The sequence below is a fragment of the Mustelus asterias genome, chromosome 8 (assembly GCF_964213995.1).
Source record: "Mustelus asterias chromosome 8, sMusAst1.hap1.1, whole genome shotgun sequence".
NCBI classification, from domain to species: Eukaryota; Metazoa; Chordata; class Chondrichthyes; order Carcharhiniformes; family Triakidae; genus Mustelus; species Mustelus asterias.
Window position 1 is genome coordinate 19,282,001 of NC_135808.1, and position 17,323 is coordinate 19,299,323.

Sequence of the window (17,323 nt, forward strand, 5' to 3'; positions counted from 1 at the left end):
GTAACAAATGCTGACCTTGCCATTTACACCCACATCTCAGGAAAGAATAAAGGAAAGAAAGGACACAGATTTGAGTGTAATGGTTATTTTATTGATACGCTGTCAACATTTGGACAAATATATGAAACATTCATAAATGGCAAGCTATATAATTACAATAAAAGCCAATTAATAAAGGACAGTTGCTTATTTATCTGTATTCACACTTAAGATGAAATGAAATCTGAACATCATTCAGCAGCACTGCTGAGGAACTAATCTGCCAAAACATTGCAGAAAGATATTCTGGAATAAAACCACAGGGCAATGCTTGTCTTTATGTGATACCTTCTAAATTCGTACATCAGTGCCCTCAAATACCATGAGGCTTCAATATGACCAGCCTTTACATCAGTAGTACTCCTTCACCTGATGAAGGAGCTTGGGATTTCAAATAAACCTGTTGGTCTATAACCTGATGTCGTGTGACCTCTCATTTTGTCCACCCCAGTCCAACACCGGCATCTCCACATCAATTTTTGGCATGTATCTTCCAATGTGAAAACCGACACAAAATACCTGTTCAATGCCTCGGCCATTTCCTCATTTCCCATTATTAAATCCCCCTTCTCATCCTCTAAAGGACCAATGTTTACTTTAGCCACTCTTTTTCGTTTTATATATAGAAACTTTTGCGATCTGTTTTTATAGTGTGAGCTAGTTTATTCCCAAAATCTATCTTTACTTTATAGTTTTTTTCGTGGCTTTCTGTTGACCTATAAAGATTTCCCAATCCTTTAGTTTCCCATTAATCTTTGCCACTTTGTATGCATTTTCTTTCAGTTTGATACCTTCCTTTATTTCCTTAGATATCCCTTTTCCTACAGTCCTTCCTTTTCACTGGTGTATACTTTTGCTGAGCACTGTGAAAGATCGCTTTGAAAGTCCTCCACTGTTCCTCAATTGTCCCACCATAAAGTCTTTACTCCCAGTCTACTTGAGCCAACTCCTTCCTCATCCCATTGTAGTCTCCTTTGTTTAAGCACAAGACACTGGTATTGGATTTTACCTTCTCGCCCTCCATCTGTATTTTAAATTCAACCAGACTGTGATCGCTCCTTCCGAGAGGATCCCTAACTGTGAGATCATTAATTATTCCTGTCTCATTACACAGGACCAGATCTAGGATAGCTTTCTCCCTTGTAGGTTCCATTACATGCTGTTCGAGGAATCTATCGTGGATACATTCTATGAACTCCTCAAGGCTGCCTTAAACGACCTGGTTTGACCAAACGACGTAGATTAAAGTCCCCCATGATAATTGCCATACCATTTTTACATGCATCAGTTATTTCTTTGTTTATTGCCTGCCCCACCGTGATATTATTTGGTGGCCTAGAGACTATGCCTATCAGTGACTTTTTCTCCTTACTATTTCTAATTTCCACCCAAATGGATTCAACCTTTTTCTCCAATAGAACCTATATCATTTCTCAATACTGCCCTGATGTCATCCTTAAATATCAGAGCTGTGCCACCTCCCTTAGCTTCCTGTCTGTTCTTCCAATTGCAATGTCCTGTTGAACTAATTCGATTAAATATCTACAAATGGCAAATCATATGGACATATGAGTATAGAATTAGATTACTATAAATTTAACTAATTTAATGATGGCGATGTGTATTGTCATTAGGATTCAAAATATTTATTAGAATTTGAAGTTAATAAGAGGTCAACTCTTCATTCCAATTATATATAGAATGTCAGAATGTAGCTCTTTCTAGCTCTGGGTAGAACAGAAGTAGAAGTAGAAATATTAACAATTATAAGTGTGTTTCCTGACCATGATCTGAGTTCAATTATCCAATTATCCGGTTTGGTGTTATTTTAAAATATTCATCACATTAGAAATGTGAAACATAGCTGGTAGAACAGGTAGTGTCAGGTCTGGTAGAACAGGTAGTGTCAGGTCTGGTAGAACAGGTAGTGTCAGGTCTGGTAGAACAGGTAGTGTCAGGTCTGGTGCCTGTTTACATGATGTGGAGATGCTGGCGTTGGACTGGGGTAAACACAGTAAGAAGTTTAACAACACCAGGTTTTGGACTTTAACCTGGTGTTGTTAAGCCTGTTTACATTCCCAGGCTCATCTTTAGTTCCATTGACTTCAATGAAACTCAATATCAAACTGGGTCTGTAATTGGCAGCTGATGCAATCCCTCCCATTTAAAACAACAGATCAAGGAAAATTTCAACCACATATTATGATTAACAGGCTAATAAAATTCATCGGCCTTGATGTTGTATATATTTTCAATGTCTTCCTTAATCTTATCCCAGGATAAATTCCAACTAGCGATAGGATTTGCTGGGATCACAGTGTATTTCTGAGCGAACTGTTCATTGTATTTGTAAAAGACCCACTTCCAGAAGGCGGCGGTCTCAATGGTAGTATCGGCAGTGATGTTCCAACAACTGTACTTCACGCCAAGATTTCTGTAGTCCTTGTAGGGCCAAAATTCTTTCTTTGTGTCTTCGTTTCGGAACTTGGTATCACTTGCAACGAGTGTGGTACAATTCTCTGCTACTAGTTTCCTGCTTGTGCTGAAGTGGTACCCAGTGAGGCCCTGAGAGCGGTGATATTCAGCACTATGCTCTGAGTGTGTTGGGTTTGTGCAGTCACACAGAACACCACAGAAGGGGCAACTTGCGCCACAACCAGATAACATTGTGTACAGCTCACTGGATGGGTCCATGGGCAATGTTTTAATCTTTGTCTCAATATCACTTCCCCAACCATTAATATGTTGCACAAGGCGATCTTCTACTTCACAGATAAAACTGGCGATTTCTTGGGTAAAATGCCCAAGGTTAATATTTGAAGCTCCTAAGGTAATGGCTGCCAATTGGCCTCCTGGTATCTGAAAGTCAGATCCAAGTTTTTCTTTAAACATCCAAATAACATTGGGCACTGTAGTCTCATTAGTCTGGGAGGTTATGTGCTTGATAGTTTCCTTGATCAGACTGATAAATCTTTTCAGAATGTTCAGTGCAAGAGAGCACAACAGGGGCTTTTCACCGTCTATAGTAGCACAACACTTTGTGACTTGCTTACTCAGCCACTTCTGCTCATACGGTATTGTCCGTTTGATGTACCGGTGATAATTTTCAAATTTGTTCTCTTCTTTCAAATGCAACATAAGAGCCACTTGGAAGTTCTTTCGAAATTTGAATTTTCCGCCTTTGCCGTGATACCTCAAGTACTCCACAATCTCTGGTCCCAGCTTCTTGTTAACTGCATTCAGCAAAGCTGGTTCCATACAGGATTTACAGAAGAGCTCTGCCCTTTGTTTGGTTTGGTCCTTCTCATGGTAGATATTCTTAAAGCTTTTATAGTAATTTTCCTTCTCATGTTTCAGGAGCTCCAGTGGATCGGTTTTCTTCCTGAAGCTGTCCTGCATCTCCTCAAATCTCACTGTGGCCAAGGAGCAAATGTAGAGGCTGTAGTCGACTTTGAAATTTTCATTGAATGTGAATTCGTTATCGCTGTGTTCTTGAATTTTCTGATTCACTATTTTTAAAAGTTCTCTGAAGTAGGTGGGATCATAGTCCTGGTTTCTGTGTGCAAGCTTTTCCACAAACTCCTCACATTCTTGCAAACACCAGTTTGCCCACTCCTCTGCTCGATTCATGTCATTGGACTTTTCCTGGTGAAAATAGCGGACAAGTTTTTGGAAACGGGTAGGCTGTTTCGTGTCATCATTACCTGGCTTCCTGACAATGTGATTTTTAGTAACTTGGAATACTTGCATTTCCACTTGGAAATAACTTTTCTGAGCAAGTTTCTCATTGATTGCTTGATTGTGTGCTGGCATGTTCTGTATCAGACTGGTTTCCATGTCACTCACAATGTTAATTTTTTTACGTGGCCCATGTTTTAATGTTGCAAGTGTCACTTCCCACATCGCCTGAAATTCTTCCCAAAGCTTAGCATTGTCCATGCCCCTTTTCTCTTGTCTGCACTTTTGCAGAAGTTCATTAACCTGCTTTTCAATCCGATTCTGATAACTGGCCTTAATATCATCTAATTTCTGCATATCTCTCCATCTCTGGACTGCCTCATCACTTTTCATGTCTGCATACATAGCACGTTCCTTGACCACTGAGTCAATGCTGGAAAAAAAATCAGACCGGTATTTTTCAACAAGGTTCGCATTATTGCTGGTGGCAAAATAATCTTCCAGTTCTTGGAGAGCTTTTTGTTTCTTTTCTTCCAGAAATGAAACCCGTTCTCTTTTCAAACTTAGAGCTACATTTTCTGGATCATCTTTGGCATTATAAATTCTGTTCTCTACTGTTTCCACAAAGCAATGTATCTCTTTCCGCAGCTCCCATTCCAGGTCGGTGTACTTGATAGAAAGTTCTTTGTAAGCTTCAGCTACAAGACTGTTCCGGAAACTGAAAATGAAATTTTCATATTTCACTGCTTTCCAAAGAGATTTAGTCCACTCAGTAAATTCAGAGATGGTTGAATATTTATGTTTGTTTTGGTGGCTTGTTAAACATTTGAAAAGCATTCTTTTCAGCTCAAACACTTTCTGACTGTAACCGGTACTGACTGCTGCCATGGGTGGATTCCCATGCCACAAGCCTGGGATGTTCCAGTTATTCTTCTTTGCATCATAATCTAACACATCAGAGAACTTGGTGAAGCGCCAGTCTTGTTTTTCCATTTTAGCCGCTGCTCGTGTCATCGTATCCAGTTGTTCCAGAAGATGTTTGCGGCCTCTCATATTCTGGTCATGTGCAGACACATCGCTCACATTTTGGTGGACAAAGTAACAAACTGGCCTTTTTCCCACGTCTTTCATTCGTATAAATGCATGGACTGCTATCTGCAGCACATCTTTCATCTCAGTAGAGTTTTCCATGGCCATATTTACCAATGTTACATCACTTAGTCCAATCACCAGGGTAGCGAGCTCGTTGTCATGTTCGTAGCTGTCATCGATATTTGAGAGTTCCGGTGCTTTCAATCCCTCGGTGTCAATCACCATGATGTACCCACAGTCCACCTCCTTCTGCAGATCTTCTGTAATCTTGATGAGCTGCATGAAGGCCCCACGGGTGCACCGGCCACTGCTCACAGCAAATTGCAAACCGAACATGGTGTTCAGAAGTGTGGATTTGCCTGTACTTTGCACGCCTAAAACCGTCAGTACAAATACACGGGTCTTTCTGCCAATCCTGTGTTCAACTTCCTTCAGTACAGCAGTGACCCATTGTAAAGGTATGTTGGAAACATCTCCATCGATAAGCTCCAGAGGGAACCCGTCCAACATCAGATCAGCAGCAGTGCTGGGTAGCTGTTGGACAATGCATTCTTCTTCCTCGTTCCGATTTTTCTGGTCGATCAATGCTTCATAGATTAGTCCAATTTCTCGCATGAAATGCTCCAATCCAAGGGAGCTTGCGCTTATTTCCCTATCCAATTCTTTCAGTTGTTTCAAAGTTGCTGTTGTGGGTTTTTTCTGGTCTGCAGACTCTTCTTGAGATTTCTCATATAGGACTTTGTATGCTTCTCGTAAAGCAGAGAGTGTTTCTCTGGAACTGAAATCCAATCCGAATTTCATCCAGTGCAGGAAATGTTTCCTCTCGTCCCCTGACTTGTCTGTCAGGGCTGTAATGAATGCTTTCATATCAGCCGTTACACTTTTCTTGCGCCGTTCATTGCGAAGTTCACTTCGGTTCTCGTCCAGCTTGTTAAGATACTCATTTACAGACATTTGCCCTCGTTTCTTCAGGCGACAGCTCTCCTTTTCTAGTTTGGAAAGTTTTTGCCAGGTATCATCTTGAAAAGTCATCCTCATCTTCTTGAAGTTCTCAATTCCCTTGGTGCCAATGGAATGAAGGATTTCTTTTGATTTCCTTTGACTTTCTGAACTTTGCTCATCATCCTCATCCACTTTAACCCCGATTTCCCTTGCAATTGCTGCCATTTCCTCTAGTCTCTTTCCATTGGTTTGGGATTGAACAGTTGAGAGTCCAAAAGCTCCTGGACTGCTGTTTTCAACTATTTCTTTCAATGTGGACCGCAGCAACTGTGCAAACTCTGCATCATTCTTCCTACCTACAGTTAAAATTTGATTCCTTTTCACAGCTGATGAAGAAATTAAGGCCTTTATGTGGCTTTTTGTTTCTTCAGTAATGTCCTTACTCGATACAATTATGAATAGATTGGTTACAGTCTCAACAAAGGAATTAAGGATACCACTGATCTCACTGTCTAGGTTATTGATGAACACAAAAAGAGCTGAAGAGGTCTTTGCCATAAATTGAACCTGTCTGTCGAATGCTGTACCATCACCTCGAAGGTTTAATATAGCCATTGGTTCTCGAAACAGATCCAAATCCTCACTCCCACTGGGTAGGTACCAGCACAGCTCAACGAGGCCATTGGAAATCTTGCGAGGTAAGTTCCCACACTCCATATTGGAATGGACAAAGAAATTGTGCTGTTGTTCGGAATTGCTGATGATTTCATTTAGAATCTTAGATTTGGAGATGGAACAGGGTCCGAGTCGAATGAAGGAAAACGTTGGCATGCACTCGATCACCATGTTTGTCTCTTTAAACCCCTTACTTTCTCGGAGTGAGAATGGACGCCACTTCTTCACAATGGAACGCATAGCCCACAGTAAGAAGGTGCAGCCCTTGTTGCCATCAGGAAGTAAAAGTGGCAAAGCGAACTGACACAGGGACATCTTCAGCATCACCTCCTGCTGTAGGAATGCGTTTGCATTCAGAAAAATAGCCGTGATGATATCCAAGGGATGGTATGAGTCAGCAGGTGGCTCATCCAGTCCAAGTAAGTCCAAGTCTTCTGTTTCTTGTTTCCCTGATTCTTTCTGAGCTAATGAATATTTGAAATTTCTTGATTTTGAATTGAACATCATCAAATTCCAGAGAAAATACGCTGGAATATCTTGAGGTGAACTTGGCACCTTATTTTGAAGTGTTTCTGCACTTACGTTGAGCACATCGCTCAGTGACAGCTTCGCACTCTCTGTTTTGAACCCCAACTCCATTAGAAAGTCTTGAACACAGACTGGCTCAGTGCACCTTTTGGCAGAAATGCTGCTTAGAGGAGGTGAAGTATCTGTTTGCGCTGGAGTTTCCACTTCCACAGTTGATTTTTCACCCCTGGATCCAAGGTTGGACAAATTATCTGCCAAGGGCTTACATGAACATTCCTTGAGCTCTGATTCTCTGAGAAAAGGGTCTGATTTGACATCTTTTTGGGACTCAGACAGGTTTTCCTCCCCTTTAATGCTGACAACGTCAGACTCCAGATCAGTAGACTCCTTCGAAAATGCATCTACAGGAAGTGTTAACGTTGATGTAAATTCTGCTCAGTATTATAGAAAAATCTATAAGTCACAATATTAAAAGTGCTGTGGAAAGGTGTTAATGTGCCCAGCATTGCCACTGAATGGAAGATCTAGGCCATGAAGTCTGTTAACCGACAGATGTTGCCTGACCTGCTGAGTATTTGGAGAACATTCAGGGAAGAATTTTGCACTCCTGGGAGTGGGTTGGCAAATGGACAGGGGGACATAACATTGAGCATGATGCCATGGGTGCCTTTCCTGGCACCTAGCTGCTTGCTCCTCTGCAATTTTCCAGGGGCAAGGGAGGAGTTGGGCAACCCCCTTGCCCTTAGGCCAGTTGAGATCCTTAAGCTGCAAATCATTGGCCATGTAGAACATAGAACAGTACAGCACAGAACAGGCCCTTCGGCCCACGATGTTGTGCCGAGCTTTATCTGAAACCAAGATCAAGCTATCCCACTCCCTACCATCCTGGTGTGCTCCATGTGCCTATCCAATAACCGCTTAAATGTTCCTAAAGTGTCTGACTCCACTATCACTGCAGGCAGTCCATTCCACACCCCAACCACTCTCTGCGTAAAGAACCTACCTCTGATATCCTTCCCATATCTCCCACCACGAACCCTATAGTTATGCCCCCTTGTAATAGCTCCATCCACCCGAGGAAATAGTCTTTGAACGTTCACTCTTTCTATCCTCTTCATCATTTTATAAACCTCTATTAAGTCTCCCCTCAGCCTCCTCCGCTCCAGAGAGAACAGAACAGCCCTAGCTCCCTCAACCTTTCCTCATAAGACCTACCCTCCAAACCAGGCAGCATCCTGGTAAATCTCCTCTGCACTCTTTCCAGCGCTTCCACATCCTTCTTATAGTGAGGTGACCAGAACTGCACACAATATTCCAAATGTGGTCTCACCAAGGTCCTGTACAGTTGCAGCATAACCCCACGGCTCTTAAACTCCAAGCCCCTGTTAATAAAAGCTAACACACTATAGGCCTTCTTCACAGCTCTATCCACTTGAGTGGCAACCTTTAGAGATCTGTGGATCTGGACCCCAAGATCTCTCTGCTCCTCCACAGTCTTCAGAACCCTACCTTTGACCCTGTAATCCACATTTAAATTAGTCCTACCAAAATGAATCACCTCACATTTATCAGGGTTAAACTCCATTTGCCATTTTGCAGCCCAGCTTTGCATCCTATCTATGTCTCTTTGCAGCCTACAACAGCCCTCCACCTCATCCACTACTCCACCAATCTTGGTGTCATCAGCAAATTTACTGATCCACCCTTCAGCCCCCTCCTCTAAGTCATTAATAAAAATCACAAAGAGCAAAGGACCAAGCACTGATCCCTGTGGCACTCCGCTAGCAACCTGCCTCCAATCCGAAAATTTTCCATCCACCACCACCCTCTGTCTTCGATCAGACAGCCAGTTACCTATCCAATCGGCCAACTTTCCCTCTATCCCACACCTCCTCACTTTCATCATAAGCCGACCATGGGGGACCTTATCAAACGCCTTACTAAAATCCATGTATATGACATCAACTGCCCTACTTTCATCAACACACTTAGTTACCTCCTCAAAAAATTCTATCAAATTTGTGAGGCACGACTTGCCCTTCACAAATCCGTGCTGACTATCCCGGATTAATCCGCATCTTTCTAAATGGTCGTAAATCCCATCCCTAAGGACCTTTTCCATCAATTTACCAACCACCGAAGTAAGACTAACCGGTCTATAATTACCAGGGTCATTTCTATTCCCTTTCTTAAACAGAGGAACAACATTCGCCATTCTCCAGTCCTCTGGCACCATCCCCATGGACAGCGAGGACCCAAAGATCAGGCCTCTTCCCACCATGTCACAAATTTCCCCATGGTGGGTGGAAGTCAGAATCAAATTTGAAGCCTGCAATTCTCAGGCCACTAGTGGGAAAGGGTGGCGGCGGCCTCCTCGATTATGGGCCCTTAGGGCCCATCTGATGCTGTCCTCATCACCAATGCTTGACCCTCCCAGGTTTTGAACCCCCATCCTGGTGTGCACCCCACCCCCCCAACTGGATTGTCCCCCTCATTGGGGCCTCCTCATTTGGCATTGCTAAAATCTTTGTCACTTATCTCTCCATTGGCCTTCTGTCCCAGTAGTGCTGCTGGGACTGCCAGCCATTCAGTAGCAAAGCTAGGCACTTTGCAGTTGCCTGTGAAGTTTCCTCCGACTCAACTACCCATTACTACCTATTTTCAACTTCTGATCCTGGCTAAAGCAGAAATGGGCAGTGCAAGCACTCCAATGTAAGGCTAGTGAGCATAGGAGAGTCAGGGGAACGACTTGACATTCTACCTTTTACGACAACAGCTGGTGCTTTCTCAACCTCTCCAGGTTCCTCTCCCACCCTGGAGATTCTATCTTGGATGGAACTACCTCCTCGGATGGGACTTCCTCCCCAGATGGGCACTGGATTTTATGTTTTCCTGTGGGGTGAGGGAGGAGGAGTGGAAAGTGGATAGTTTGCTTACTCCCACCCCCACCATTTCAGTTCATTGAGTCAAGCGCCAAATGGCCAACTAGCAGCCGTCCAGCGGAAAGGCAGCCAATTAGCGGTGTGGAGGATGCCTCTAAACCCACTCAATCAGGAGTCCAGGCCACGGCTTCATGCAGCAGAGGGATGATGGGTACAAATTTACAGGCTTGGTGCTCTGAGGCGGGATGGTTCAAAGAAGTCAATAAATTAATTCAAAAACCATACAGGCACTGCCAACTTTACCAGCAGAATCAGCTGCTACATGCAGCAATGGTCCAAGTGCAGGCCTTTTCATTCACCCCTGTGCAGTCTCTTCATACCTGCCGTAAAGCACTCGCAAACACCTTCAGATCTGATACCTGAAAAATGCAGCGCGCAATGAAAAATTGCATACAAATGGCTCTTTAACAAGCTCCATAAGCTTGTTAACTGGTAATTTCAACTTGGCGGGAAGGCTTCCAATTTCGGTGCCTTCTGTAATTTCTGACACTGGCGTGTTGACATTATTTTGGCAACCCAACATCATTATGTTGTATTTTACATTCGCAGAGATGGAGAAGTCCGTCCAATTTGCAGCCATAAAATCCAGCCTGGGGGCAGAAGTCTGCTATTCAAAAAGGGAGGTAGAGAAACCTGATTGACAAGGTGCCGCATAGGAGACTGTTCAATAAGTTAAGAGCCATTGGTGCTAAGAGTAAGATCCTGGCATGGATAAGAGGATTGGCTGACTGGCAGGAGGCAGAGAGTGGGGATAAAGGGGTCTTTTTCAAGATGGCAGCCAGTGACTAGTGTGCCTCAGGGGTCGGTGCTGGGACCACAACTTTTCACAATATACATGAACGATTTGGAAGAAGAAACTGAAGGCACTGTTGCTAAGTTTGCAGATGATACAAAGATATGTAGAGGGACAGGTAGTACTGAGGAAGCGGGGGTGGGCGGGGTGGCTGCAGAAGGACTTGGACAGGTTAGGAGAGTGGGCAAAGAAGTGGTAGATGGAATACAATGTGGAAAAGTGTGAGGTTATGCACTTTGGAAGGAGGAATGGAGGCATAAATGGGGAAATGCTTAGGAAATCAGACACAAAGGGACTTGGGAATCCTTATTCAAGATTCTCTTAAGGTTAATGTGCAGATTCTGTTGGCAGTTAGGAAGGCAAATGCAACGTTAGCATTCATGTCGAGAGGGCTAGAATACAAGAGCAGGGATGTACTTCTGAGGCTAGATAAGGCTCTAGTCAGACCCCATTTGGGGTATTGTGAGCAGTTTTGGGCCCCGTAACTAAGGAAGGATGTGCTGGCCTTGGAAAGGGTCCAGAGGAGGTTCACAAGGATGATCCCTGGAATGAAGAGCTTGTCGTGTGAGGAACGGTTGAGGACTCTGGGTCTGTACTCGTTGGAGTTTAGAAGGATGAGGGGGGACTTAATGAAGCTTACAGGATACTGCGAGGCTGGGATAGAGTGGACTTGAAGAGGATGTTTCCACGAGTAGGAAAAACTAGAACCAGAGGGCACAATCTCAGACTAAAGGGACAATCCTTTAAAACAGAGATGAGGAGGAATTTCTTCAGCCAGGGAGTGGTGAATCTGTGGGACTCTTTGCCGCAGAAGGCTGTGGAGGCCGGGTCATTGAGTATCTTTAAGACAGAGATAGATAGGTTCTTGATTAATAAGGGGATCAGGGGTTATGGGAAAAAGGCAGGAGAATGGGGGTGAGAAAAATATCAGTCATGATTGAATGGCGGAGCAGACTCGATGGGCCAAGTGGCCCAATTATGCTCCTCTGTCTTATGGTCTAATAAAACAGGGAACCATAGACCAGTGAGCTTAACGCCGGTACTGGGGAAGTTGCTAGAATCTATTATCAAGAATTTCATAACTTGGCATTTGGAAGGCAGTGGTATAATCAGACAAAGTCAGCATGGATTTACAAATCATGCTTGACGAATCTATTGGAATTTTTTGAGGATGTAACTCGTGGAATTGACCGAGGAGAACCAGTGGATGTGGTTTATTTAGATTTTCAGAAGGCTTTCAACAAGGTCTCACATAAAAGACTATTTTGTAACGTTAAAACTCATGGGATTGCAGGTAACGTCTTGAGATGGATAGAAAGCTGGTTTGCAGATAGGAAGCAAAGAGTTGGCATTAATGGGTCATTTTCTGATTGGTAGGCAGTGACTAGTGGGGCTCTGCGGGGATCTGTGCTAGGACCCCAACTGTTCACATTGTGTATTAATGATTTGGAAGAGGGAACTGAATGTATTATCTCCAAAGTTGCAGATGATACAAAGTTATGTGGGAGGGTGAGCTGTAAGGAGGATGCAGAGATGCTTCAGCATAATTTGGACAGGCTGAGTTTCTGGGCATCTGCATGGCAGATGCAGTATAATGTGGATAAATGTGAGGTTATCCACTTTGGTAGCAATAATAGGAAGACAGATTATTACTTGAATGGTTGTAAATTGAGGGAGCTGCATACTCAATGAGACCTTGGAGTCCTCGTGCATCAGTCGCTGAAGATAAGCACGCAAGTACAGGAGGCAGTAAAGAAGGCAAATAGTATGTTGGCCTTCATAGCGAGAGGATATTAGTATAGGAATAGGGATTTTTTTTGTAATTGTATCGGGTGCTGGTGAGGCCATACCTGGCATATTGTGTGCAGTTTTGGTGTCCTTATCTGAGGAAGGATGTCCTTGTTATAGAGGGAGTGCAGCGAAGGTTTACCAGGCTGATTCCTGGGATGGCAGGTCTGTCGTATGTGGAGAGACTAAGTTGGTTAGGATTATATTCACTGGAGTTTAGAAGAGTGAGAGGGGATCTCAGAGAAACTTATAAAATTCTAACAGAGTTAAGACAAGGTAGATTCAGAAAGAATGCTCCTAATGGTGGGGAGTCCAGAACTAGGGGTCCTGGTTGGAAGATAAGGAACAAACCTTTTAGAACTGAGGTGAGGAGAAATTTCTTTACCCAGAGGGTGGTGAATGTGTGGAATTCACAACCACAGAATAGTTGAGGCCAAAACATTGTCTGACTTCAAGAAGAAATTAGATATAGCTCTTGGGGCTAAAGGGATCAAGGGATATGGGAAGAAGGAGGATCAAGATATTGAATTCGATGATCAGCCATGATCAAAATGAATGACGGATCAGTCTTGAAGCGCTGAATGGTCTACTCCTGCTTCTAGTTTCTATGTTTCTAAGTCTCACCCTGAGCCTATTAATGCCCCTGCGAGTGTTAGATGGCTGAGGAGCAACTCACCAATGATAAACTCTGCCCTCTATTTATTTCAGATTTTTAGCATCTGTAGTATTTTGTCTTTTGTATGAAAGATTAATTCACTGGTTGAACTTCATAAACATGAGCCAGAGGGACAACATGAAGTCGACAGAAAATAGTTATTTTCTAAATACCAGGAACAGTTCTTGTCTGCACAATTGTCTGGACTTGAAAAGCAAAATGTTACAACCTTTAGTTGCTTTTTTGCTTAAATTCTCGTGTGAAATATTGAGCAAGGTTTCATGACTAGCACTAACTAAACCATGGCTTATATTTATTAAACTTGGGTTTATTTTTGTTCTCACCCTCTATGACATTTTCACTCCTATTCCTGTTATCCCAGTTATTCATTTCTGATTGCTTGATTTTGTCTTCAGAATCCTCCTTGGTTTCATTGCTATTGACAGTCTCAGCTTGCGTTGCATCGGAAACTTTGTCTAAAGAGAATTCAGAAAATCACAGTCACCGGCACAGCAGTTTTGAGAGAAATGCACATTTGTGTTTATTGTCCTTTGTTGAAATTGAGAAAATGATCATATATGCTGCTATCTTTTCAACTGAATTTATCAAAGTTGGCAAATTTAAAATGTTGATACTAAGTAAACAGTTGCAATTTAATTTTTGTCCCCCCATCGAAACTAGAAGCAGGAGTAGACCATTTGGCCATTTGAGCCTGCTCCGTCATTCATTTTGATCATGGCTGATCATCGAATTCAATATCCTGATCCCCTCTTCCCCCCATATCCCTTGATCCCTTCAGCCCACATGTGAGAAAGTATCAATTATTCAAGGGAGATGGATCCAGAAGGTACTACTGTTACTATTGTATGCACTAATGAACAGCTAGATGTGAAAACTTTGAAATTCTTCAGCCAGTTGACAGCCTCCTCTTCAGCCTGGTGTAGAGCAGTGATACTGCCACTGCAGTGTAGGTCAGGGCACTTGTTGATTATATGCATCATGGTTTGCACTTTGCCACAAAGAAAAAGAAAATTACAACTCTGGAACAGGCCCTTCGGCCTTCCAAGCCTGCACCGACCATGCTGCCCAACTGAACTAAAGCCCCCTACCCGTCTGGGGACCATATCCCTCTATTCCTATCCTATTCATGTGTTTGTCAAGACGTTCCTGACAAGTCACTATTGTATCTGCTTCCACTACCTCCCCCAGCTGCGAGTTCCAGGCACACACCACTCTCTGTGTAAAAAACTTGCCCTGTACATCTCCTTTAAAACTTGCCCCTCACACTTTAAACCTATGCCCCCCAGTAATTGACTCTTCCACCCTGGGAAAAAGCTTCTGACTATTCACTCTGTCCATGCCTCTCAAAGAACAAAAGTACAGCACAGGAAACAGGCCCTTCGGCCCTCCAAGCCTGTGCCGCTCCTTGGTCCAACTAGACCATTCGTTTGCATCCCTCCATTCCCAGACTGCTCATGTGACTATCCAAGTAAGTCTTAAACAATGCCAGCGTGTCTGCCTCCACCACCCTACTTGGCAGCGCATTCCAGGCACCCACCACTCTCTGTAAAAAAACGTCCCTCTGATATCTGAGTTATACCTCGCCCCTCTCACCTTGAGCCTGTGACCCCTCGTGATCATCACCTCCGACCTGGGAAAAAGCTTCCCACTGTTCACCCTATCTATACGCTTCATAATTTTGTACACCTCTATTAGGTCTCCCCTCATTCTCCGTCTTTCCAGGGAGAACAAGCCCAGTTTACCCAATCTCTCCTCATAGCTAAGACCACCCATACCAGGCAACATCCTGGTAAACCTTCTCTGCACTCTCTGTAAAGCCTCCACGTCCTTCTGGTAGTGCGGCGACCAGAACTGGACGCAGTACTCCAAATGTGGCCTAACCAGCGTTCTATACAGCTGCAACATCAGGCTCCAGCTTTTATACTCTATACCCCGTCCTATAAAGGCAAGCATACCATATGCCTTCTTCACCACCTTCTCCACCTGTGCTGCCGCCTTCAAGGATTTGTGGACTTGCACACCTAGGTCCCTCTGTGTTTCTATACTCTTGATGGCTCTGCCATTTATTGTATAACTCCCCCCTACATTAGTTCTTCCAAAATGCATCACTTCGCATTTATCCGGATTAAGTTCCATCTGCCATTTCTCCACCCAATTTTCCAGCCTATCTATATCCTGCTGTATTGTCCGACAATGTTCATCGCTATCCGCAAGTCCAGCCATCTTCGTGTCATCCGCAAACTTGCTGATAACACCAGTTACACCTTCTTCCAAATCATTTATATATATATCACAAATAGCAGAGGTCCCAGTACAGAGTCCTGCGGAACACCACTGGTCACAGACCTCCAGCCGGAAAAAGACCCTTCGACTGCTACCCTCTGTCTCCTGTGGCCAATCCAGTTCTCTACCCATCTAGCCACCTCTCCTTGTATCCCATGAGCCTTAACCTTCTTAACCAACCTGCCATGAGGGACTTTGTCAAATGCCTTACTGAAATCCATATAGACGACATCCATGGCCCTTCCTTCGTCAACCGTTTTTGTCATTTCCTCAAAAAGCTCCACCAAATTTGTAAGGCACGACCTCCCTCTTACAAAACCATGCTGTCTGTCACTAATGAGATTGTTCCGTTCTAAATGCGCATACATCGTGTCTCTAAGAATCCTCTCCAACAACTTCCCTACCATGGACGTCAAGCTCATTGGCCTATAATTACCCGGGTTATCCCTGCTACCCTTCTTAAATAACGGTACCACATTCGCTATCCTCCAATCCTCAGGGACCTCACCTGTGTCCAACGAAGAGACAAAGATTTCCATCAGAGGCCCAGCAATTACATCTCTTGTCTCCCTGAGCAGTCTAGGATAGATGCCATCAGGCCCTGGGGATTTGTCAGTTTTAATGTTACCTAAAAAACCTCACACTTCCTCCCTTGTAATGGAGATTCTCTCTAACGGGCCAACACCTCCCTCTGAGACACTCCCAGTCAACAAGTCCCTCTCCTTTGTGAATACCGATGAAAAATATTCATTTAGGATCTCCCCTATATTCCCTTGGGTTCTAAGCATAATTCCCCTCCTTTGTCCCTGAGAGGTCCGACTTTTTCCCTGACAACTCTTTTGTTCCTAACATATGAATAAAATGCCTTATGGTTCTCCTTAATCCTGTCTGCCAAGAACATTTCGTGACCTCTTTTTGCCCTTCTAACTCCCCGTTTGAGTTCTTTCCTATTCTCTCTGTATTCCTCCAGAGCTCAATCTGTTTTCAGTTGCCTGGACCTAACGGACGCCTCTCTTTTCTTTTTGACCAGATCCTCAATTTCCCTGGTTATCCACGGCTCTTGAATCCTACCTTTCCTATCCTTCCTTTTTACAGGCACATGCCTGTCCTGCAGCCTTATCAACTGTTCCTTAAAAGACTCCCACATGCCAGATGTGGACTTACCCCCGAACAGCCTCTCTCAATCAACGGCCACCAATTCCTGCCTAATCCGGCTATAGTTAGCCTTCCCCCAATTTAGCACCCTACCCTTAGGACAACACTCTTACTATCCTAAAGTTAACAGAGTTGTGGTCACTATTTGCCACATGTTCCCCTACCGAAACGTTAACGACCTGACCGGGCTCATTTCCCAGAACTAGATCCAGTATAGCCCCCTCTCTAGTTGGGCTATCTACATACTGTTCTAAAGAACCTTCCAGTACGCATTTTACAAATTCCTCCCTGTCCAGACCCCCAGCCCTAAGCACTTCCTAGTCTATACCAGGGAAATTGAAGTCTCCCACTACAACAACCCTATTTTTTCTGCACATATCCAGAATCTCCTGACATATCCGTTCCTCCACTTCCTGTGGGCTGTTGGGTGGCCTGTAGTATACCCCCAGCATAGTGATTGCACCTTTCCTGTTTCTGAGCTCCACCCACAGCGACTCATTACATGACCCCTCTAAATTGTCCACCCTCTGCACCGCTGTAATATGCTCCTTAACTAATACCGCTACTCCCCCACCTTTTTAGCCCCTCCTCTGTCTCGCCTAAAACACTTATACCCCGGAATATTCAGCTGCCAGTCCTGTCCTTTTAACCATGTCTCCGTCACCGCAACCACATCCAAATTCCGTGTAAGCATTAAGGCCCTAAGTTCGTCTGTCTTACCCGTTACGCTCC

At 43.9% G+C, this 17,323-nt stretch overlaps 1 protein-coding gene across 2 annotated transcripts in view; it reads right to left on the minus strand.

The window, feature by feature from the left end:
* Positions 1-283: 283 nt before the first annotated feature.
* LOC144496905 (interferon-induced very large GTPase 1-like) overlaps positions 284-17,323 on the minus strand; it is a 47,647-nt gene continuing 30,607 nt past the window's right edge. For both annotated transcript variants that reach the window (XM_078217514.1, XM_078217515.1), the window contains exons 5-6: positions 13,477-13,608; positions 284-7,355 (exon numbers count right to left, since the gene is read on the minus strand). In XM_078217514.1, coding sequence (XP_078073640.1) covers positions 2,254-7,355; positions 13,477-13,608 — 5,234 coding nt within the window. In that variant the 3' untranslated portion in view covers positions 284-2,253. The remainder of the gene's footprint in view (positions 7,356-13,476; positions 13,609-17,323) is intronic.